The sequence below is a fragment of the Athene noctua genome, chromosome 1 (genome assembly GCF_965140245.1).
Source record: "Athene noctua chromosome 1, bAthNoc1.hap1.1, whole genome shotgun sequence".
Classification (NCBI taxonomy): domain Eukaryota; kingdom Metazoa; phylum Chordata; class Aves; order Strigiformes; family Strigidae; genus Athene; species Athene noctua.
In genome coordinates, this window is record NC_134037.1 from 69845595 (window position 1) to 69871353 (window position 25759).

Genomic DNA, 25759 nt, shown 5'->3' on the forward strand with positions numbered 1-25759 from the left:
GCTTGAATACCTGCCAGGACACCGGCTGCTTTGTAATTCTGATTGCTCTTGCAGAGACGCAGCAATGAAGTACCCAGCAAGGCTGGAAATCAGAACTTGGGCATGTGTGTGCCCCACAGATACCAGCCTCGCAGGGCACCATCCATAGGCAGGTGCAACGACAGGCTCCCATTCACAAGGCTGTGCTGGGGGGTTGCTCTGGGTGGGAAGTGAGTTGGGGCGGGCCAGGAACACAAGATCCCTAGAAGAGGTCAAGCAGAGGTCAGAAGAAGAAACTCAGTCCAGTAAACCAGTCAATCCATCTGGCCTCAGAAAGCATACTTCGACTCCCTGCTCCAACATGGCCTTAATTAGATGCTTCACAGGAAGTCTGCAAAGGAATTTAGGCACCAGCCACCTATTTACGTGCCTTCACTCTTACCAAAATCACCAAAGCAGGTGGAAGGACTGCAGAGCTGGTTTTTACTAGCTGGCTGTGACTGTGCTGCTGGCAGAGAAGCAAAGGCACAAGCAGTCCCTCTTCAAGAGAAGACCCCAACCACACTTAGCACCTTAGCACAGGGCCACAGGCAGGGTGAGCACAGGTAAGGTGAAGCATGCTACCAACCACTCTGCCAGCACGTAACCTGGGCTAGTTGCAAGAACAAAGGCAAACTGTCCAGACACGACAGTGACAGGTACTGTACCAGCAACTCAGACAAAAGTAATGTTCCCACCCTGATAGCTAAATATCCCAAGGCATGTGAAGCTCAGGAAGTTGAAATGGGGGAAAGCTCCTACACAGAAGCATAGTGCCCTCTACTAAGTCTTGTATGTCCCAGGTTTCGCCACCCCTTGGGGAAGTTACTGTGGTACATCAATTCTTACCCCAGTGAGGGGCTGTGGTGCAGTCTGCTGGCAGAGATTTCATCCCTCAACTTCCCCCAGGGCTCTTTTTGCAGAAGGAATGATCTGGTCTTAGGTAACATTTCAGATCTCATGTTTTAGAGAAGAAAAGCCAAAGCATGCTGATTAAAAATCTGATTAAAAGATATTTCAATGACTAATATGTCACATGGAGAGATAACTCGCTGTCTGTTTCAGAAGTAGGGTTTGGGCAAGCTGTTCTTCACAAAGGCTATACTGAACTGAAGGGATTTAATTAATACTGTGTCCACACTAATGGGTTATGTGCATTAAATCCCAGGAATTTTACATGACAAATCATACTATATACTACCCCATAAATTCATATACTCATATTAAATACATGGATAATTATGCAAAAAACCCTGCAATCTGAAATACGAATGTTGTCCAGCCTCATGCGGAAGGACATTCTGCTTCACAGTGGGTTTGCAATCTGTTAGGACTCAGGTTGGCTCTGAAGCGGTAGTTAGTTAATAGATTTTAACATTTGGGAACACAGTAATTGCACATGGTCAGGCTGAAGCAGGAGAGGACAGCAAAAAGTTTGGCAGGAAAAAACTGAAACTTGAGGCTCAAAAGTAAAGTAAAAATGGGATATACTAAAATGATCTTACCTTGTTAATCTAAGGTTCTCTGTTGCAAAAACACCCTGAAGAAAGGAGACACAATGTACACCAACTGCACTTTGAGAAGAGAGAACATACAGCATGATCAAGCTTGTCACTTAGATAAGGTGAGATCCAAAAGACTCACCAACAGACAGGCAAGCATGGCTTTCTATACTGTCTTTTCTAAGAACCTAGTAGGAGTCTGGGACGATTACTAGAAGATGAATGACACCTCACCTCAGGCATGCTGTAATGAGCATGGGAAAATGATAAGGAAAAGGTCTCAAATCGGTCTTGGTAAAAGTAAAACTATTTCAGAGCACAAGGGTTTTTGGGAATTTTGCTTAGGGAACACCCACCTTCTTCACAGACACTTCAGCCTCAAATTACCTAACTTGGGCAAAAAGGGTTGTACAGCACCATTAGTGTGGCACACAATCTAAACCAGTAACTTCTGAGAATATATTACATGGGGACCACTTATTTCTGCTTTTATTCACCAAAAAAATTACTTGTTCAAAGAAAACTATTTGGTTCACTGAATTTGGAGTTACTCCAGCTGGATGTCTGTGCAGCCCACAGCAGAATGCACCCCTTTAAAAAAAAATGCTATACAAAAAAGGTGACAAGCATCATGCACAAAAGCTATGAAAATGCTGACATTCAGGCAACCTATCTTTGCCTTCTCAGAATTGCTTTGAGATATCAATACCACAAGCAACTGCAAGGCAGCCAAACCCTTCTTGTCGCAGTGACTCGCTGCCCTGGGAGGAAAGCCTGAGCATTTCTCCCAGCACCTGCTGTGATCAGCCTTGGCGGTCAGCCTTTCCTGTTCTTCTGATCAGGTGGTCTTACTTCACTGAAAAAAGGCACAAGGGGAGAGGAAGGGAAAAGCATGGGCAAAATTAGAGCTCTTTGGAATACAACTGCATTAGCTGGAACCCCTGTGAGTTTACAGAAGTGCATCCTAAGAGCAAATAACACATCAGCGGCTGAGCTTGGGTGACAGATACTGGCTTCTGCCACCACTGCACAAATATCAGGGAGCCAGAAGTCAAAGTGACATGCGCAGAGTTTTAGATCCCAGTTAACACTGCAGCTTCCTGTGAAGGCACTGTGGAAGTGTCATGTAAGAAGTCGTCTGTCCATGTTACGGTGAAAGATGCTCTATGAAGAGTGTAATGTATGCTCTCTCAGCCTCTACTGAAGAAAGTTTTGTACATTTAAACACACACTTTGACAGTTAAAGCTCCGCAGTTACTTGTGCTGTCAGGCAGCTGCACAAAAGGATGTTTCATACCCCAGTTCACCTCTGAAGCCCAGGTAGCCTAAAAGGAATTTTGATGGGGTTTGCCTGGGGGCAAATCTTAAGAACAGAGATTGATGCTGAACACTTGTTTTTCCTTAGTGACTTAACTGGGTGCAACTCCCAGAGAAAGCTGTTTCTGGAGACAGCCCAAGCGGTCCTGAGCTTTGCTTCTGAAGGGGGAAGAGCTGAGGAACCTGTATATGACCTGCAAGGACCTCTATGTGTAAGCAAATTATCATAAACCTAAATTCAGTGATGAACTAGCACCATAAACAAATGTTGGACAAGCAATGCATCTATTTGCTTTGCCACAGAAGGCAATGGAAAAAAAAACCAACACAAAACCCTGAAGAGATTTAATATAGCGAACAAAACTGTGGAACTAAAAATGTTTTAAAAAATATTTTTGCAGAGGCAACATGTATTGAATAATTAGGGAAACTCACTACCGCATGTATCGCAAATGCCAGGATCTTAGTAGAAATCTGAAGCACCGGAAATTCCTAGGGAAAAACCACCTTTATTTTTTTTAAAATAACCAAAACCCAAACACCATCATCCTGGATGTTACGAAATGGCTAAAAATCATCAGGATTTATATCTCAGGCTTGCACTTCCTGGGAGAGATTATTTCTTCACTGCTCATGGCAGGATATCATGCATCTTCCTTCTGGCCATTGCAAAAAAATGTGACTGGACTTAACAGATCAATGACCCGATAATTACTCTAGTTCAATGTCATATTTATAATTAAGCCTAAAGAAGAGCCAAAGTTTATAACAGAATAACACATAGTTCCACTTCTGAAACTTGCTCTGACTTCCTATTTTATTAATTGTACAGAGACATCTCAAACTGATTAAAAGTATCCGGATAAATAAGGAAGTAAAGAAATTATTCGGTTCCAGGAATCTTTTCATGTGAAATCAGCCCTGATTGAATTAGTCTACAGACTTACTAGGAGACTACAGATGCCAACCCTCCTACTCTCAGAGAATTAAATTAAAAGAAATAAATATTTAACTTCAGTTCCTTTTGAACAGTTTTGACCTGCTAGCTGATTTTTAGGGAAGAAAAATATGTTATTCATCAAATCTCTTCTACATAACAGCTTTTTACTTTTACACTAGTGCTAGTGAAAGAGACATAAAAACTTTTTCCTGAAGTTTGCTGAGATGAACTTAACTAGAAAAGTTCTTTGATGTTTTCTGGCCTTTTCAGTAGGAAAGAAGTTATTAATATTTTAGTAAGCTGATTTGTATAGAGCAAATGCTTCAGAATGAAATAAAATTTACTGAGCTGTTAGCATCTTTTCTTTTTTGTTTGGGCATTGGGAGAGTGGTTGCAAGCCAAGCAGATACAGCTGGTCCTCATTCCCCTATGTCTATTGCAGACATATATCACTGCCATCAGCTGACTGAAGTCGCAACCCCTCCTCTCTTTGCAATCTATTTGCTTATCAAAATACCTCAAACAATCAAAAAACCACCCCAAACAACCCTGCAACCTGGAAAATTGACATTCAAATTTCAACACAATTTAAGGATGGACTGAAAATAAGATACATCTTCCCTTCACAGGGAAGTAGTAGTAGTAGTTTTAGTCAACATGAAGATATCTGAATCATCTTGAAATGCATGTTGAAAGGACAAAGGATGATGTGCAGAAATAAGACTCTGCTAAGGATATAGACCTATGTACCATGCAGAAATGCAGATCTCAGAAAATAACGATTTGTGCACTCTTAGGAGCTAATAATGAGGATCTAGAAGGCTAATAATAAGGATAGCTACAGCACAGGCACGTGTTCAGCTCTAGATCACCATGAAGTTGTGGGAAGAATCATAGTTATTGGCATACTTTGCATATGCAGAAACTTGCTCTCCACATTGGGGATGCTTAGATGTAGACTGAAAGGGAAGGAAGTTGGAAGGATGTTTGTCTTCCCTTTACTATTTCGCATCTGCTAAGAACAGTCTCAGCATTAGGACAATATCATTTTATCACTGCTTCTCAACTCTCTCGGCACACAAATCTGCCAGACATTAGTGAACATAGTTGATCTATGCCAACAATGACATATACTCAATTCAGGCCACAGCCCAAGTATGAAAAGTCAGAACTTTTCCTCTTCTCTTCCCAGCCTATGTGCTTAAAAAGGGACTGGCCTGGATTCTAGCTCACATGGCCACTGCTTTGAACTACCCTGGTGGCAATAAAAGGCTCTAAGGCTGATGTCATTGCAAGGTCTCCACACTGGAGAGTAAACCTCCAGTGGCACCATGACTGTGTAGCATCTGCACTGCATTCCTCTTGGATGAGGAAGCCTGGCTCCTTGCACTCTGACAGCTCTTTTTCTGCTGCACTGGACTCCTGAGATATTATCAGCTAACCCTGGGCTGCAGCACGTTATAGGGCACGAACCTGCTACTCACAGAGCAGCAGAGCTTGCAGCTATCACTGGTTGGGGCAGCACAGGCTTTGAAGTCACTTTTGTACAATCTCCCCCCCGAGCTGTACCATCTAGCCTATGATCATTGTGTAGGATTCATTTCTTTTGCACTGTGGTATAAACAGTCAGGACTCCATAAAAACTGTTTCAGGATCTGGAAGGTGCCAGCAATATGCCTCAGAAAAGTACTTCCCTGATGCCTTGGAGAGGCAGCTGGAGGAGGAGAGACGTGATTTAGCATTTCAACATCTTGGCATATTTGAACCCCTGTGCAACTCTCAGCAATCTGAAGGACAGATTTATAATGTAGCCAATAGAGCTGCACTGAGATCTTCTGAACCTGGGCTGCAATCTGTCTGCACAGATTCTGGAAGAGCAGGAATAGGTTTCAGCTCAGTACAAAATCATGTGGCTTGGCAGCTGTCTACATTGCCTGGAAAAGTCTGGCAGAGCCAGAGGTTCTCAGTTCTGTTCCTAGACTATGAAAACGGCTGCTCTTCCTTCTGTTGGTGACTGATACCATCTTTGTGACAACGACAGCCATTTGTTTCTTATGAAGGTAATAGATTTTTTTAAAAATTAAAAATTTGGGCTTCTTTTAAGTCCACTGGAGCAGCAACCGTAGCAGCAAACAATAACAACTTATTTTTTTTAACTGATTACTAACATGAAGTTCAAAAATTGCAGGTAGTCTGAGAAATAGAATTTGGAAATCATTATAGACCTTATCCTCTTGATATTTTAGCTATCATTAAATCCCTGTATACCATTTAACATATGGCCCAAGTTACCACAGACCTACTTTCAGCAGTGAACCATAGAAAATGCATTTCACTTAAGAAATATAATGCCACTTGGCATTAATAAAGTACATATCAATTTAAGTAGAACATTGTCACATTTTCCCTCCTTACGAGATGGCACAAGAATAAAGCATCCCTGAATGGAGGCAGTTTAATGCTTGACAATAATTCAGATAGTCAGGGGAGCACTTTTCCTCTTTGTTGCCTGTAACCTGCCATGACTATTAATATCAGAACACATGTTTACCTACACACAATTATAGTTATTGCAAGGTCTGCAGGTGTAGGTATGTGCGTACATATGCACATATTAAATACATATGGTAAATGCCTGCATGAAAAATACTTAATCCATGGTAATGCTATGATGCAGCGTATACTTAAACCACACCACAGGACAGCACATTATCAACCTGGAGCACCTGGGGACTGCAGAAGATGATAAACCTGAACCCCAGAATTGTCAAATTCAAAACCACTGGTATGTGTTTTCACTGTACTAAGTAAATTTAACTAAACAGAACTCTTCTCTAGGGGGAAAGGGAGGGAGCAAGAAACCACATTTTACGTATGAGGAAACAGAAGATTAAGCGAAATTGCTTCTTTGCCTGGGAACTGCATCTTTGTATTGTAACACAACATTAGTTCCCCAAATGAACTTAACCAGTCTGTATAACATTTGGTACAGTAAACATGATGACAATAAACAACTTGCTTGAGATCGCACAGCACGCCAGTGATTCAGCTTCCGAACTGAGTCCTACGCCTTAGTCACTAAGGGTAGGTCTGCACAGCACACTTACTCCAGATGATTGGCTCTACTGACTGAACATCAAGACTAATTAGCCGATGATTTCTGTGCAGACATGCCTTAAATGGTTCCCAATCTTAGAAAAACCCCTTAGTACTACTGTCTTGTATTCAGAGCAGGGCTTTCTCCGCTTTCCAATTTCAAGAAACACAACTGAAAGATCATGAGATTCCAGTGTGAAGTGTCAATTTTTTATAGCAATGGCTATTATTTTTTTTCTGTTTCCTACCTTTTTTTATTTATTCCCCCCCCCCCCCGAATCCCTGTGTAATCTATAGCTGCAGCCAAGTGGCTGGTTCAGAGCTCTTCTTTCTGGGTCAATGACATTTTTATAGTATTTCTGAGGACTTTTACTTTCACCTCTGCTGGTTGAGATGCCAGTCTTTTCTCTTTTCAGAAGCACTTTTCTGCTGAGTGCTGAGCTGAACCACAGCCTGACTTGCACTCTAGGCTCTACTTGTCTTTCATACTTCTCTTCCTCTGCAACTATCTGTTCTTACCCCATCAAGCCATCTGTAAATAATAATTGAAATCACTTTGGAAAAGACTGAACTGTTGAAAATGCAGTTGGAGGTACATATACCCAAAGTTTCTTGCCTACACACCTTTCATCCACTCCTTAGAGCTCCCTTCTAAACTTTTTAAACACCCTTACAGCACCATATGAACCACAGTATTAAGGCACATGCCACTTGCCAGTGTTAGTATAAGAGCACCCTTCTGGCCCTATAAAGTCTCTTGTCTGAGAAAATGACTAACACTGCTTAATTCAAGTTCTCTGATAAATAAGTAAATGCAGCAATAAATCTCTCTCATAGAAACAGGCTGCATTTCCAGTATGGGAGGGGAGGGAGCTAAGGAGCCCTGAACTGGCCAGTTTGTTCACAGTGCTCAGAGGAAGGACTACTGCTCGGACAGCTAAGCCCCAGGATATTGCACACCAGAACAAGCAGAATCAGCACTTACTGGAGCGTTACTGGGGAGCACTGGTGTTCACCATGACTGAGAAGGAAGCCTGAAGGACTAACTGAACGTTATAAATCCACAAATGCTTTGTAACTGGTAGGTGACTTGAAATTCTGTATCATGTTGCACTTGGTTAGGTATTTGCTATTGTTGCAGCTTTATCTGGGGTGAAAGCATGGGAAGTGCTGCTTTTAAGGTCCTTTCCCCAGAGATACCAGTAGGCAGCTGCTGGAGGGTAAACAGTTTACTCTGTGTGTGAGCAAGCAGAACTCACATGTAGAAGTGAAGCAGACTCCGTATATCCAAATGATTTCAGCACAACACATCCTGAAGCGCAGAACTGTACAAATAACCTCCTTACCTAGACTGAAACCATGTATTAGTTCATCTTTGTAGAAATACAAGACATGTTCCTCCTTTTCTCCCTTTCCTTCCTTCTCCCCGTCCCCTCCTCCATCAGACTCCCAACAGACCTCCATTTCTGAATGAGATGAAGATATGACATGGTACAAACAAAATGAGATGCTCAATGGATGGTCAGAACATCACACAAATACCTCACAGAAGTATCCCTTTTCCAGAGCACAGGAACTACCAGGACCACATATACAATCCATCCAGCTTTTCAGCCTTTCTGAGTGCACTTCAGCTGAGAGTATCCAACAGAGATGTACCAACATAACGCCTCTTCTGTCACTGTGCAGTGTTGTCTAACATAAGACTTATATGATCATCACCAACAGACAGACTCTCATGGGTGTCTGGAAGATGAAGTCCTTCACACTAGCTGTCTTTTCATAGCAAGGATCAGGGATCTGCTCTGTATTGAAACTTTACCATGACTGCGTGATGACAACAAGATTTCTTTCCAAAGAATCATACCAATTGTCTCATGAATTTTGGACAAGATGGCATAAACAGACTGTCGCAATGCATCCACTGAAACTAAGTTATTGAAGATTTTCATCCTCTTCCCTATGCTTTCAGGCAAGACAGTAGGATCTAAGTATTTGTTCAGCTTCACCTCTATTACAGCTTAGAAAAAAAAAAATTTCAAAATCAAATCAAATTTGGTAAGACGTTCCGAATCTCCTGTAAGATGCTCCATTAAAGACCTTTCCAAACAGAATTAATCAAGCCTCACAAGCCTTCCTAAATAAATTATTCCTTTTTTACAGAACAGCCCCAGATGTCTCATGGAAACAGCAAAGAACATGGCTCAAGCAAGTAGAGTTGGCTGGGTAGCAGTTCTTTAGTAAAGGATGTAGGGCTCAGTCTCAGATTTGGCTTTCCGCAGGCCTTGCGCCTTATGGGGTGCTGTTGGCCCAGCAAGAGCTGTGAGAAGGGGAATGCGCACGGCCAGAGAGCTGGAGCCCCACCAGAGCAAACTAGCCCAAGGAGAACACAGCTGCCAGTGCCGAGAAAAGTGCCATCTGCCCCACACACCACAAATGGCCATGACATGGGGTAATGGTACTGAGTTACCTGGCGGGAGATTTAATTTAGATACTAAGAAAATGTGTCTAATGGTGAGGCTACTGAAGCAACAGAAGTTGTAAGCCTGGAGAAGTTGTGAAGTCTCCCTCATTACACACAGTATAAGCAAGAATTGTTCAGGTGTTACAGAGACAGGTATTCATATGTGTTGGGACACAAGGATGGGTTAGATGTTTCCAGTGTCCCCTCCAGGCATTCTCAGTGACTATTTTCTGAATTTAACCTGGGGTTTAACATTTCCAACCCATATCATCTGCTTCCTATGAAATATAATCTACTGCAGTACTAATACCAGTTTAATGACTTTACTGGGCCACACATCTCTAACTTAGTTTCCTCACAGTGAAAATGAAGGTGGGAAACAAAAAACTACCCTTACAAAACACATTTTACTTCCTTGTAGAGCTAAACTTTCTGTTCACAGAGCCTAGGACATGGGTTAAATTAGAACAAATGACCCCAATTTTGAGACTGGGAGGCTTCAAGCAGAAAAAAACCCCAGTTAATTTCCCAAAAGACATAAAAACTTCTCACTTTCTTGGAAATTATAAGAGACAAATAAAAACTCCAAATCCCAGAATTTACTGAGGGCAACATTAAAACAGAAACAAGAGAGAATAGCAAAATGTAATCTGTTTATTAGCTCTCACACATCTAACTCTCGACACCGAAGAGCACTGATTCTATATTTTAAGAATTGAATTTGGCATTGATGTAAACCTATTTACTTAATTGTTCTTGTAAAACATTAACCTGAGGCAGCAGTGATTCAAAGCTTGGCAGATACAGCAATAGACAGGTCATATGAAAAGGGATTTTTTTTCTAACTGTTAATCTTATCTAAATCTTAGTTGATCAAACCACTGGATTACAAGGTTTTGTGTAATACTGTGTGTGCTAGTTTCCAACACGTTACACACAACAGGTAAAACTACTAATTGCTTAGACAATTTCGCAGCGTTACAGGTGGGTAGAAAAGAATTTCAGAAGACCTTGCATACAAAATTTTTTCTCTTGGAAGTAGGGTCCTTTTTTTCGTTTTTTCCTCAAAACCACAAAACTCTATGATTTTCACTAAAGAGCTACCATATACTAGCAATCCCAAAACCATTCTGCTAATTGTGTGTGGTTTTTTCTCCTCCAGAACATTAATTCTTCAGTTATTGCAATTCAGTCGAAACATGTTTTTATAGATGTAATGCTTGCCAATATAGGACACAAAATTTTCCAGAAGAAAAGAATGTTGGTCTGAGAGGAATTACAGTCCTTTTGCAAGGTCGTACTGTTGTAAAAATGATTATGAGTGGTGGAGATGAGTTTTTTGTGTTCTCTTAATTCTTCATTATGTAGAAGTATTTTCTACATAATTGTCTGTATCAGATCCTGAAAAAAGCAATTATTTTTCTTTGCTAAATATATTAATTCCCAGTTAAACTCCCATTTCAAGAACAAGGTCTTCACAACATAAAGACACAGAAGCTAAAATTATGCACATGTATCATGTGGGTCCATTTCACAGAGTGCTTTTTCATCAGTTTAACTAAAAACTGCAGTAGGAACTTCTGATATTGTTGCAAGTGGGCATAATTATTGCCTGAAAACTTTCCACTTTAAGAAGATAGTAGCTATGAATTATACTTCAGTAAATAAACACTCACTTAAACAAATGGAAGAGCATACATCTTAACATGATCTGACAAACACTTATTTACAGCACAGATATCTGCTGCAGATGCTTATTTTCACCAGAAAAGAACCATTAAATTTTCTGTAGGACTGAACTAGCACATCATTGAACTCAAATGTACTGAAATAAGAAATTATTCTGAAATAAATAAACAACAAATAACATTTGTTTCTATAATCCAGTAAGTTTTAAATGCTGCAATGTAACTCTACAATTAACCAGGGTTGTTACTGTTCCTGCTGTCTTCTAGACCCGGGTGCATAATCCTACATCCCTGATATTACTGAACACAGAATGATGAATGCTGAACAATGATGGAAGGAAAAAAAAAAAGTTATGAGCAACAGATTCGTTCTAATACTGGGTGAATCATGTTTCTTTTTGTATCTGCCTGTTCACTCATGTGTTAAGTGTTTTCTAAATTATAGAACATATAACCTAGCTTCACCCCTTCTGGAAAGACAGGTACTTAAATAATTTATAGGTTGAGTCGTCCACCAAACCACTTACACAAAGTAATCTGCTATCTTGAAGCTTTCAGCAGGCTTTCAAATGAATTCAAGGAATTATCCTAGATAAAACTCAGAAACACTGGAGAGTTGCAGAAGTACATTGAAAGAAGCTCTATTCTAAGGCATATTTTCTTTAAACAGGAAAACAAAGTCAGATATTAGTCAGCATTAGAAGTACGTGGCTGAAAGTCCATGCTACGGTGGACTTGCATGTGAAGAAAATCAAAGCATAAAACAAAACTGTATGGATTGTTTAGAAGGGTTTTCTTAGGAAAAATACTTAGGCAATCACCCTGAGTTTATGTGTGTTCTTGTGGGTGTGCATCCTCCTAATAACCTTGAAGCTACCTGAGAATAATGACAACAAATTGCTGCATGCTTGAGTGGAGCTGGGGGTTCAGTCAAGGTGCTGAGGGCAGGGCTGCCAGTCATAGACCCCAAGGCAGGTGGGATGACTGACAGGATCCCTGTGAAGTTCAGCAAGGGCCTGGCAGCCAGGCCACAATAATGGCCTGCAGCAATACACAGAGTGGCATTGCAGGGCTGTGGGAAACAGTCATGCTGCTGTGGCAAGGGCATCACAGAAAATATGAGTCTTGGGTAGGAAATTCATAGCCCAAGGCCTTAAAGTGAAGAGGCGGCGGCAATAAATTCTTCCATCACCTAGCTCAGACTCAAAATTAGTGTGTTTCCAATTCAGGGAGCAATTACACTGATCAGAATAGTGGTGACAAGTGACCTTTAAGTGAAAGTAACAAAAGTGATCAGAAAAAAGGACTACTTAAAAATTCCAGAAATGCAGAGCATCTCTTTTCCTCTGTGAACTGAATGTAGTTTTTAATTTGTTTTTTGAAACATATTTATTTGACAAAACCAACACAATCTTATTCCCCTATTCTCTGAAACCTGTGCAACTGTGGGGAAAACTTTTTTCAGTTCATGAATCACCAGAAAAAGTTAAAATTTATCAGCACACTTGATCATAAATATAACAGTGTCTTTGTTACACCTGTAAATTCCTATGTTCACTACAGAAACTAACAACAACCTACACAAGCAGGGAAAAAAAAAAGCATACAAAGTCCAGTCTCAAACAGAAGACATGATATTTGAGGAGAAGACATGATATTTGAGGCCCAATGGAAGGCTACAGACCTCACCATCTTCCAACTTAAGAACTGAACATCTGAAACTTTTTATACTGAAACTCTGTTTACAGTTGATCCCTCCTCCAGAGAGGTCCAACTAGAAATCAAAAGAGCAACACTGCTAAATGTTCCTTTAGGAAAAACTTCCTAGTAGAACATCCTCCTCTCAACCAAATCAGAAAAACAAAGCAGAACAGAGCAACATCCAGAATCAGTCATTGCCACCTTGAAGAAACAACCTTTACAATTTCTCCTGCAGTTAAGTATTCATGCAACGCAAGTGACAGAAAAGAAGCCTGAAAACATTTGGGGCGGAACTGTGACTGGTTACACTGTCCATTAGAAAATGGATTTACCGCTGAACATAATGAAGCAAAAAATGCCTAAATCTGTGAGGACAGAAAAAACATCTCAGATCTACACCATAATACTGTCTTGGGACAGCACCTGGCTCTGTGATGTCAACACAGCACCTTGGCAAGACATCAATTTGGATATTTATTTTATTGTTGATTTGGGTTCCACATTATCCAATATAATAGACACAAAGTTGGAAAGTGTGGTTTTTTTTTTTAAAAAAAAAGAATAGTACTGTGTTCTTTTAATCTCTTACCTTGTTCAGAAATATGGCTCATTTAGTTACAAAAGTCTACATATATCAAGGATAACATTACACCAACACAGTATTTGCCATTTATGTACCCCTGAAAAGGTAAACCCAAAATAAATTAAGTGGGGCTGCCTGCACTGGGTCAGCGATTTTGTCCTCTGAGCTGTATTCTTCTGTTGGACATTCCATGTCTTATCTAAACTTACCAGCACTCTAAAGATACATATCCAAAATTCCAATTTTACACACACACAGAGTTATATTTATAAATTACTCACAAATTGTAAACTTCATCATAATAACTAATCATTTTACACTGCATGTTCTTTACTGCATGTTAGTGCTCAAGCATTTCAGTTATATAAAACCACCTAATTACGACCCTGGAGAATGATTTGAAAAGCTCTGTCTCTTTTTTTTGAGTGCTACTATCCTTTAAACCATATGGATTCTGTAGAAGGAAACAGGTCAGCAAGAAGAACCAGCATCTGGCTCATACTTACCAGTCCACTTCAGGGCAATGGTCAGAACCAGCTCCCAGTCAGCATGACCTGTGCGAATGAGCAGCATGCTTGGAACGGATAACTTGCTGGCTACTGTGGGAGCAGCCTCACCAGTCCTGTGGGCTACCAAACCACAGAGCAGCAAAACAAAAGTCATTAGTCTCAGGTATAGTTTGGTTTCTAGGTGGGGAAAGGATAAAAAAAGAAAATAGCTTTTGGTATCAAAGATAAGCCCTCCTTTTTTCCTTTCCCTCCCCCTTTTTTCTGTGTGAAATAAGAAAAAGTCAGCTTCAGAAAAAGCAAGAAAGAAATTTGTGTGATGTGAGACTGATTACTTACAGTGTGTTTTAGTATAGAATTATCAGTATGAACATCTGCATTATAAACATTTGTTCAAGCACTGATAATATGAATAGCATGCTGGGTCAACAGCTAATATCTAGAAAAAAAGTACTGACAATTTGTAATTTTAGGCCTGTACACGTGCTTCGTTTGTACACGGTCACTATGAATCACATCACGGGCTCCGTGCAGCATCCCCGCTCTTATGTTCCTCATAATGCATATGCAACTTACATATCACTGTACCGGTACCAGTAACAACTTGTTGTTGTGTATCTCAGTGGAAAGACGCAAAATTAAAGACTTCGAGACTACCCTTTAAACTTGCGTTGCTTTACATTCCCACTAACGCTAGTGACCATAGACAAGTATCAGTTTGTATGAATGTGATACTGCTCATATGACACTAGATAAAATTCAACACACTATGCCATGGTTTTTTGTTTTTTTTCTAATGTAATCTGATGTTCTTTCCTTAGTCAGTGAGAGAAATACCGATCTTTCAGATGTTTCATGGATGTATTCTAATTAGCGCTGTGCTCCTTAATTATCCTTGAAATATGTGCTAGTACAATTCTGTAGGGTGCTACTGTCATTACAGCCAGTGGAAATATGTAGGAAGAGTATCAGTCTCAAAACATGAATCCATTCCTCAGGCATCAGAATCATTAATTATTGTGTCAAGAACGTGAGATCAGAGCAACTGACTATTGAGCTGACAGGAGAGGACAAAATTTACCATGATTCAGAAAAAACATAAATACTTAAAATAATTTGTATTTAATATCTTCAAACAGATCTGCATAAATTAAAACAAAGCCTTACCAGCAGAAACCATCTCTTTATAATAATTCATGTTAAGGCTCATGAACTAATGAAACTGGTATGTACAAAAAATCAGGCCCTACAACACCTAGACAACTTGTCAGAGTGAGTGGGTAGCTTTTGGAGGTACATGATGCTACTGAAAATGCATTCCTGAATCGCATGTGTTAGTCTCACATTTGACAAAATTCCAGGAGCATTTTCTGGGCACATTGCTAATGACCTCCTCATATTTTTGTATTTTATTATATATTTTTTATTTAATATATATTATATTAAAAATTATTTAGATATTTATAAATATACACTTAGTATATTTGTTATATATTTTATAATATTTTAATTTTTAATTTTTAAAATAAACATGTCCCATAAATTAAACAGAAGGTAATTTTGAAAGATTACTAGGTATTTTGATAAAATAAGGAAGAGCACAACTTCAGCCTTATGAAGCACAGTAACAGCACAAGTTTGTTGGGAAATCTATCTATGGCTATATCTACTTTCACAAATAGCGAGCTTAATATGCATAGATTTCTGTAGCAAGACGTTTGGCGCTGATGACCTGAATTCCACACCGTATGTGTTTTAAGGACAGGAACTCTGGACTAGCTCCAGCCTGGTCCTGTTAGCATTTGGATTGCATTAGGTATGCTGCTAGAACCTAACTTCTGTTTTATTTTTTATGTAAAAGGAATCTAGTTCGCATTGCAAGACTGCCCCACAATATGAGCTGAAGAAGCTAAGCAGAAATAACAGGAAAATTAATTTCAAAAGCGCATTAAAATAATAATGTGGGTACATACAGAACCAAAGGCCAGAAGAAATGTAGTCCCAGGCATTTAGTCAAAATGTTCTGGATATAAGCCTTCTCACTCCCTCCTCACTCATATATACCTTTCCTGTAACATATTTTAGCTTGTCAACACAAGCTTTTAATAATTTTTTCAGCCTGATTTCCTACATAAGTGTATGTCCAGTGTGTGTCTCTTGTCTCCATGCCCCTAAACAAGAATGTATTTCAATCTAATTATATAAAAGGGTAGGGGTCTTGAAAATACAAATTTCCTGTGCAATTTCATAATAAGCAACTGAGGAACTCCTCCCCATTGCTGTGTGCCTCCCACAGCCTCCAGGAATACTTGCTGGTGAGCTCAATGGCAGATTCAAGAGCATCCCCACGTGGAAGGGCAGTAGGAAGCTGGGCTGGTTTTGCTGCAGACTGAGGGTTTCTGAGGAGCCACAGACGTAAGGGCAGCTGCATACCCGGGTGCTGGGTAAGCACACAGAGGGCTGGGTGTGACTAAGCGAGTAAAAGCTGAGCCAGATGCATCTGTCTTGACAGACTGGAGGATCCTGAAAATCCCCCAGGATTTTCTGAGGAGGTGGGGAAACAGGAGGATGGAAGGGAAAAGATACCCTAAAATGGAAGATATTAATTTTCTCTGCCTTTCTTTGATATCAGAATCTGGAATCTAGAGCAAGTCATCTAATATCTACTGCACTAATTCTATTACTATTGTGCAGTTAAGTTTTGTGACACAAGCACTAAAAATGTGCGGTGGGTTTTTCTTTTTTGTGTAAACTGTTTTTAGTATTCTTGACTTATCCTGTCAGAAGTTTGATTATTAAATAATTAAAAAACAAGGTATGATGTGTTACAGAATATTGATTTAGGGATGGAAGAGGATTTATATCTTTGATATGAGAGAAAAAATATTCAAGAGTAAGACAAGACTACTAGAAACAGCTGCTAAACATGTAATTATGGAATAAAGCATTTAACCTTGTTTTCTTCTTCAAATGTAACTCTAATAAAAGATAGACATTGTGAACATGAAAACAACAGTAGGGCTTTTGAGATGTTCTCTTAATATTTCACTAGAGTTGAAAAGTCATATAGATAATAAGTTAAATTCTAAATACATAACCTACTATTTATTTAAAGATTAAACACCATTTGTGCTCCAAAAGGTTTTTCAACTGAAGTTTTCAGAATCTGTGGAAACTTTCAGAACCTTGTTTTTCCTTTCGATTTAGAAAGAAAATCAAGTACACAAAAATATTAGGTATTTTCTGCATGACAGAACTTCAGCTGGTTAGTCAGCACTACTGAACATGCTTTTAATTTTCTGTGACCTACCTAGAAGGAAATTTAACACTTTGCTAAAAAAAAAAAAAAGACAAGAGAAAGCTCATCTAGCTATGGTTTCTGCCAGGAATTCTGCCCTTCCTATTCCAGCCAAGAACCATGTTCAGCTGCTGCACTACACCAAAGCATATAGCAGGGCAAAGTAGAAATACTACAACCAATTTTACTCCTACATCCAATTAATACTCCTATATATAAGTAGCTTTTTTTTAAAATAAAAGAAAAAAAAAAGAAAAAAAGAAACCTTCCTGGTGACAACCTGTGTGAACTCATTGAACACTAGCACTCTCTCTCCTGACAACGTAGAAGACTCAGGAAACAGGTCAAAGGACTTTAACACCTTTGCTACCAAAAACCTCGCGCTTAGTGAACACATACACAACAGGAACCACTTACTCATACCCTTCACACAAGCAGTGCTTTCACAACAGTGCCACCACCTTGACTGAACTTTCCACCATCCTTTGGAGTTCATTCCCTAACAAGTATGACACCTAAATCGTCTGCCTCAACTTTCACCTCACAACTGGCAGTCCCCAGCTCAGTCAGATCCCTGCAGATTGCTATGGACAGACTGTAGAGTGTAACACCAAAGGGAGATACTTCTCAGCCTGCTAAATTCACATCCTTTTCTCAATTGTATATGGAGCTTTCAAGAGGAGCTCAAGAAAGGCTCCAAGAGTTCTCACATCACAGATCACTGAGCCAAGTTGCTGTAAGGTGGTCCCTTCCTCTCCTTTCTATAACTACACCTAAATGCACACAGGTAAGTCCCAGCAGCTGTTACCAGCTTCAAGTATGCGGAGATTTGAATTACAGTGGAGTTAAACTTAGTTTTGTTTTTCCAAGTTTTCAGAAGAGGCAATGTAGCCAAAGTTGGGAAGGGCATAAAATGCATCAAGGTAACACTGGCATTAATGCTTTGTTGCCAGTGGAACTGGCTTTGGTATATACTGAAGAGTAAATAAATCTGTGGGACAGATCTTTTTGGTTTGTAAACCATAAAATGTATCTTGCCTGTGGTCTTAATTCTTATTTGCACACTAGTCACAGAAACCCTGACTTAATTCCAGGTTTCATGTCCAATTGGTAAGACTACTGCTTAGGAAAATGGTTCTACTTAAAGGTGAGCAAATGTAATGAAGGTGTCACCAAGAAACAGAACCATACTACACCATTTATTTTCCCAGTGCAATGGCACTTCTGGTATGGAAATGTAGAACGCTACAACAATTACCAGTATGGAAGTGCAAAATGCTAAAGCAATTACTATTTTCAACATAGTCAATGTATTAAGCTTCCCATTAACTTCAAAGGGACCAAGTTTTCACCTGTTTTTATATTTACAGATGTATTTTCAAAACAGAAGTAGGAAAAATTAGGGGAGGGGAGCTTGAAGGCAGATCAGCTCTTCGCATTTTTCTCATCATCTTGCTACAGTTGCTTTCTCTCAAAAGTCTGACCTTTTTTTTTTTTTCCCCCAGAATGATTTTTAAGAAATTTCTCACAAAAATATTTGAATTGTGAGCAACTGATTTTTTTAAAAATTTGATTAATATTGACAGCTGCCCTCTTTTTTTTCCCCATGTGTCTGTCTTGTTTATACCTCTCCCCTCCTTCCACATTTACTGGTAATTCCTCTTTTCCTCCATATCACCTCCTAATCTTCTCTGTTCTGCTTTCACTCAGTCTTCTCTCTTTCATCTTCTTATTCTTGTCCTCTCTGACCTACCTTAGAAAGAAATTCCTATTTTATCTCTTCCTCACATCCAAAAGCTGTTCTCCTCCCCACCCTGCGTTGTTTGTGCTGAACTTCCAAATTCTGTAGTTGAATGTTTACAGATAGTTGCCTTCTGGTGATGGAACTGAATTGCTTCATCAACTCAGAATTAATCCAGATTTGCACATGTTTAAGTAGCTCACTTAATCCCACCAGTCTTTTGGAAGTCCAGACAGTGCACTCAGCCAGATGTCAAATTGCAATGTCTGTGCAGGCATAAAATCAAAACCAGGAAGCTCTGACCCAAATGGATCCTGAAAACTAGGACAGTTCTAGTTTAAATGAACTAAATCTATATGCAACCGTTTAAAACACATTCCATTCATATTTTTGGCCGAAGAATATTTGAAAGTGTGTTGAAATATACTACCTCGTTTCACTTCAGCCCTTAAAACAAAATCATTCAGGCAGCAACTGATTTTTAAAACAAAGAATCAAGCTGGCCCATGGCTGAACACACCATGTTCATCTTCAGTGTACCACTGCTCAATAAGAAGGGAAAAATCAACAAATACATGATGACATTTCCCACTTATAATTTATACCAGAAAAGAACTAAAGTAAGGAATGGATCCCTGTAAAACATTGCTGAGTTGTTCTTCAAGCCGTAGTGAATTTGGGAGCTAAAAGACAAACTGAAACTCCATTTTGTTAGTTCTGCAGAGATGCTCCTTCATTTAATATTTTGAACATTAGCAATAATTTACTTACCATGAATATTATACTCACTGTATAGATTTAAACAAATACAAAATCTGCAATATCCCAAGTTGGTCATCTGCCTTGTAACATGCTGCTAACCCATAGGTCTTTGGGTTTGAGATTAGTTTGCTTCTTCTAAGATCATTCATTACTATCAACTGCAAAACTAATTTTCCACCTATAAGATTATTTTTAATGAGTGCATTAATTACTTAATGCAGAAATACCTGTATCATCAGTTAACGTGAACAGATGAAAAGTTGATAAAGGATGCACTATAATACAAAAATACAATAAACAATAATATAATAAATGTAAAAATTAACTGATATGAATATAGAGCTCCCTTTTAAACAGAAATGTTTGAGAAATCACAAGAATAAAGAGCCTTTAAAAATATTTTATGAAGCGCTGTATTTTGTTCTATGCAGAATATTATATTGACACCTAGAAGGGAAAAATGTTATTTGAAAAAAACAAAGCAGAATAAATATTTATCAGATAAACTGACTAGTTTTTACACATTCAAAGATTTTAGACATTTAAGGAAAATTTACATTTCTGAAAATATCAACTTTCGCTTCAGTTCTAAATTTATAAATCAGACTAACATGGAAAGAGCTATTTAATACTAGTATAGCACTTGTCAAAGAAAAAAAACATAGAAAAAAACCCTGTGCAGTATTCACTGGGATTATAATTTTGGATCCCTTGTGTGCATGCTTTGTAATCACAGTTCAAAGTAAAATAAAAAAAATCAAATCTGCAGAGTAAGTGATCCATAGTTACTTTGCTGACTCATTCCAGATGTACATACAAGTTCCAATGAAGTGAACACCCACCGAAGACAGCTGTGATGAAGATGAGGGGAACAGACCAAAACCACTGTTAGAGGCACCTCTTGGATCAACCTGCTGATAAATTACTGCCTGCTGTCAATCAAAGACTGCAATTACCACAGCAAGTGGGTTAACAGACTTAGTTCCGAAATCTTCCAGCAGATGTCCTCGCAAGGCAGTCGTGTCAGTGAGGTTAGAGATGTCATTTAAAAAAGGCTGAGATGGGAAGGAAAATAGACTTAAAACAGGGGTGATACACAGATACAGAAACTCAAAGTATTTAATTTATTCTCACGTGCCAAGCTTAAAAACATAGGCACCATGTTAAAAAAATAAGGCTGTCATCTTAAAAACAAAAAGTCATCTGAACAAGTATGTAACTATCACATTTGTTTGAAGTAGCACGTTTCCAGTTTGTTATGTCATTCCTACACCTCACATAAACAACACAGAAGGTTCAAAAATGATGGTGAAAAGCATGAGCACAGAGACTCTAATCCTGTCCTTCTCCCTTGAGTTCCATATTAAAAACTGGCACTAATTTTATTGTGCACACAGAGCTTTCTAGTAGTAGTAGCTTTCTGCACTACTCCCCAGTGGTAATGACATACAAATGTTGTCACGAAGTTGGTATTCTTGGAAGCATAAAATCCCTCGGGCATTTCAGGGAGACTTAAAAAGAACAATTTCCTTAAAATAGTAATCCTCATCATTACTGCTACAAGTGGAAAGGTTTGGTACCACATTAAAAGTATTTGACTTGTCCTTCTACATAGTGAGTAACGCATCCACAGTTAACTACCCAACTATGAGATAATGAATCAGTCAAGTACTGGTCTACACACTCCAATCTGGGATTCTTTACCCAGGTCTATGAGACCAGTATCTCCAGCCCTCAATCCATTACCTACTGTAATGCAGATGTTCGTGGCTTCATACATGAGAAGCCGCATCAGGGAAAGATGAAATCAAGATGATGAGCATCACTGACTCTTCTTCAGGAGCAGGACACAGAAATTAATGCCGCTACTTGGGGCTTATTGGGACACGTCAGTCACTACAGTTTGGATGCCAGAGAGAACTCAAGACTGTCCCAGCTTCAGGAAAATGCTGGAAGGGTGGCTCCAATAGCTGGGACAGACTTATCTGCCAGAGGTTCTTTGGTGGACCCCGTTATGGCAGTTACAGACAGAAAGTGTTGCTATGTTCTACAATGCTGAATTAGGTCAAAGCTAGCATCATCAATTATAGAAACAGATTGCTTATGAAATCTTAGAAAAGGAGGGGTTTTGTCAGTATCTTGTCTGATGCTTCAATAGTATGGGTGACTGATTTCCTGCAGACTGATTGTCCTCAGTTTCAACAATGGAAGTAAAAACAGAAAGATTTTTATCTTGGTGTCAGAGAATGACCACAGTGAACAATACAGAACTGTTATATTTCCTAACTAGTGAACACTTCCATGCCACAGAAGCATCAGATAAAGTACATTCTGCACTTAGTTTGTCCAGAGGAAAGAAGAATCCAGGTTCCACATCCTGAAAACATGGTAAATACAGTATTAAAGCTATTAAACTTTTTCAGCTTAACTAAGGTTCTCTTCAGCCATCATGAAAAATAATTATAAAAAATCTCCTTAACCTTTTTGTTGTACTTTACTTAAACAAAAAAAGCACAGAAGAATTCTATAAAATCAACATTTCCATTTAAAATATTAAAGGACAAATACAAATGAAGAATGATGGCTGGGGGCATTAATAGTTTAAAAGCCTATTGTTAACCATGTAAGATTACTTCACTAAGCTGTCTGTCTTCATCTTGAATCTCAAGCCCCTCACCCTTTAGCCATATGATAAGGAACATAGATTTACATTGCAAGCAGAGGCTAACTCCACTGTTCCCAAATAAAGATTTCTTACGGGAACAAATACATATCTCAGACAAAACCATAAAAGATGCTGAAGCAAACCTGACTGGAACCAGCTCTTCCTCCATAGCTCTGATTTCATTATGTAAACACATTCCAGTCCAATCTTTACAAATCATGTCAACAAGTCATGATTTCCCCCTCTCTCCCCAGGAAAACTGTGCAAGGATAACTGTACACATGTCCAAGAAATAGAGGATGTCATTTTATTGGAGGTTCACAGGTAATTGTATCACATTAGGGAGTGGAAGAATCTCATGGTATGGCACAACACAATACCTCACTCTAAACACTTAAACAGAAGGTTAAATGATATGCAACATGATCAAATCAGTAATTCTCCATCTTCTAGGCACCACTGATTAAGTTAAAATAAACTTTAATAAATTGAAAAAATAATGTAGTCCATTAATTTGTTTGTTGCACTGTCTTTAAATGAAACAGCACTTTGAAAGTCACAAATAAAAAAGCAGCACTTTCTCTTAATACCAACACCACTGTAACACATACTGTAGCGTGGCATGCAAATCCATATCTGCAGTCTTTTTTTTTTTTGTATTAACAAATGGAATGGTAAGTTTCTATCTCAAATATTAGTAGCATAACACGTAAGTGCAGATCATTCTGGCCACAAGTGTGGTAAGCCTTAACAAGTGTGTATTACAAGAGCATAGAACACAGAGCATGACACTTACATCCAAGAATCTCTCTGTTTTGTACTGTACATGGTGTCTGTTACAGGCTGACTTCCAACTTGCTGTACCCAGGCTTCGGGAAATAAGATTATTGACCATTTCTGGTTTTGTTTAAAAATAAAATGCAGTCACCATCAAAGCACAACCATTAACAACCTGGTCAAAAAATGCCATAGCTCCATTGAAAAAAAAAAACCCTTGTCTTTTTAGTAGACTCCATTATGCGATAAAGTTTCCATTATAGGCATGTTATGAAGTCTTACAGTGGTACTGCAGTGTCATTCCTGTTAAGTACAGATTTGTATAGACACCAAGAAATGGTGCAATGTTCAAAAAAGCTGTTCAAACTGAGCTAAGCTTCACAAGACCGCGTACTGAGTCTTCATGCAATGAATCCTGGCTGGCTAGACTCAGGACGTGCATTGTATGGCTGTGTGTAATAGGACTTCCACTTGGCAGCATCCCAGGGGGTGACGGAGCTTCTTCAGGAGTGAGAAACTGATGACCTTCGTGCTCCTCTTTTAATGGTATCATGTCTGTCAAACCTGTATCTGATGTGAGATTTGGCATAGAAGATGGTGGTGTTGGTTGCCCTAGAGTTAAAGTTGCACAAGGCCCACTGATAGTAGTCTTTCCTGGTAAAGGTAGCTCTTCACTAGTTATGCTTGGCTCACTCTGTAGTAGGGGGGTGGCAGCGGCCTGCAAAACGAATTTAGTGCTCTGAATGCACTGATCTTGATCACACTGTAAAATGGAAGGGTGTCAAAAATCATAGAAGGCAAACAAAACAGAGAAAAAAGAGAGAATATGGACAAAAAGGTATGGAAAAGAATGGGGTGTGAAGAGAAAAAAAGAAAGCCATTAGTATCATTCCATGGTTAGCCACCCAAAAATCCCATTGCATGCTGCCCAAGGAAAAAAAAGCATGCATAACTGAGCAAGTGCTTTGGATTACTATCAAAGTAAATGATGATAAACATTCACAGTGCTCATGTAGGGGTTTTGGTAACTTTTAATATAGTATTTTGTGAGCACTGTAATTCAAATGCTTTGCTTATTCTTGTTCAAAGTCATTTGGAAAGCCTAGCTGCACAGTCTGTGTGTAACTAACTGCATCGGACACCTCAAAACCTCCCCGATTCCAGGTGAGGTGAATCACTTCCACACTACTCATTTTACCCTACAGTAGCTAGCAGTTCAGAGAGAGGCCCACAGACATAATCCAAGCATCTTTCCAAGTTCAAAAACACTAGGCAAGAGTCTTTTTATAACTGTTTTTCACATGTAGGAATTAAGGTACTACAGAAGTTTTCCAGAGCAAGAATTCCTTTGATGCAGGTAGTTTTATAAAGATACAGCTGGCAATACAGCCTCTATGAGCAAAAATTCCATCCCCACCCCCCCATTTTAATAAATTATATATACACTTTAAGGAATATACTACAGTCTACTCAATACTCTAGAGGATGTGTAGAAATTAGGCAGCCCTGCAGATGCAATAACTTGACATGAATTTTCATTATTTTTAGGTTGTTTCTTGATTAATTTAATCTTGACAATGTGAAGAATCAAGGTGCAAACCACAAGTTTTCTGGCAAGTCCTTTCACAATAACAAGCCAAATTCAGCATTATATAAATCCAATGAGTATTACCAGGAACGTTTTTGGTTCTCTATCATTCCTAAGAACTGTTTATACAAAATTATCATTCATTCCTTGAGACGACAAGACAGGTAGATGTTTAAATAATGTCCAGTTAGCGAAGCGGGTAGTACACTTACTGCCAAACTAAGCTTCTTTAACACAAACTGGCATGATTTTTGAGAGCTTCGAAGAACAATACATATTTAATTCATAGCCTGATTAGTTATAACATCTGCAGATTTTCAAAATCCTGTTAGATTCATTTGCCATACTACAGTTCTGCTAAGCAAGAGAAACACTACAGACAAATGAATACAACTATAAAACCAATGCAGCAAAGAAAATTTGGAAGCAAACAAGCGGAATAAAGAAAACATATCCAGAGGTAAGATGTTCCTATTCACTGTTATTATTTCAAGGATTCTGTTAAAGCAATATGTTCTGCTTTATGACAGATTTCTTCTATCTGTATCAAGTTACTGAAAGATGTTACAAAATCCAATATCCTTGAAGATATTCCTGATCATAACTATTGCTACTAGTATTACAGCAATTCCCTAAAATGTCCATTCTAGTTTAATAAGACACTGTGATATACTCTATGCAAGACTTTTGCTTCCTTTACTGTATGATCTACTATGTGTGATTACTATGAATGCTTCCTCTGATATTTTCAGGTCCTCCAATTGCACCACTGAATGGCTTAATGATGGATGCACATGCATTACATTCAGAAAGTGTGCAAGCAGACCACTTGGTCACAGTAGACAGGTAGTATTTTAAACATGTCTAAGTGGTTTAAGATTCCCAAGACCAACTATTTTTTGACAGGCAGATTCTTACTCAGTTACTTATTTTCCAATACACATGCTTTCAGAAAGATAAATGTACTCACTTCCTGTTACATAAATTGAGCTCATATAAGCTGCAAGCCATTTTTCCCCCTCACAAAATGATGAACAGCGCCAGCCAAACAACTGAAGTGGTCCCATCTCATTTCAGAGGGATTACCCACAGGCTTAAAGCCAAAACCTTGCA

The 25759-nt window shown here is 38.9% G+C and overlaps 1 protein-coding gene across 5 annotated transcripts in view; it reads right to left on the reverse strand.

Moving 5' to 3' along the window:
• Positions 1-22302: 22302 nt before the first annotated feature.
• Positions 22303-25759, reverse strand: part of ZDHHC14 (zDHHC palmitoyltransferase 14) — a 115687-nt gene continuing 112230 nt past the window's right edge. For 3 of the 5 annotated variants that reach the window (XM_074896509.1, XM_074896510.1, XM_074896508.1), the window contains one exon: positions 22304-23821. In XM_074896509.1, coding sequence (XP_074752610.1) covers positions 23420-23821 — 402 coding nt within the window. In that variant the 3' untranslated portion in view covers positions 22304-23419. Of the gene's footprint in view, positions 23822-25759 lie in introns of all 5 variants that reach the window. The other 2 variants (XM_074896511.1, XM_074896512.1) reach the window with 2 other exon arrangements.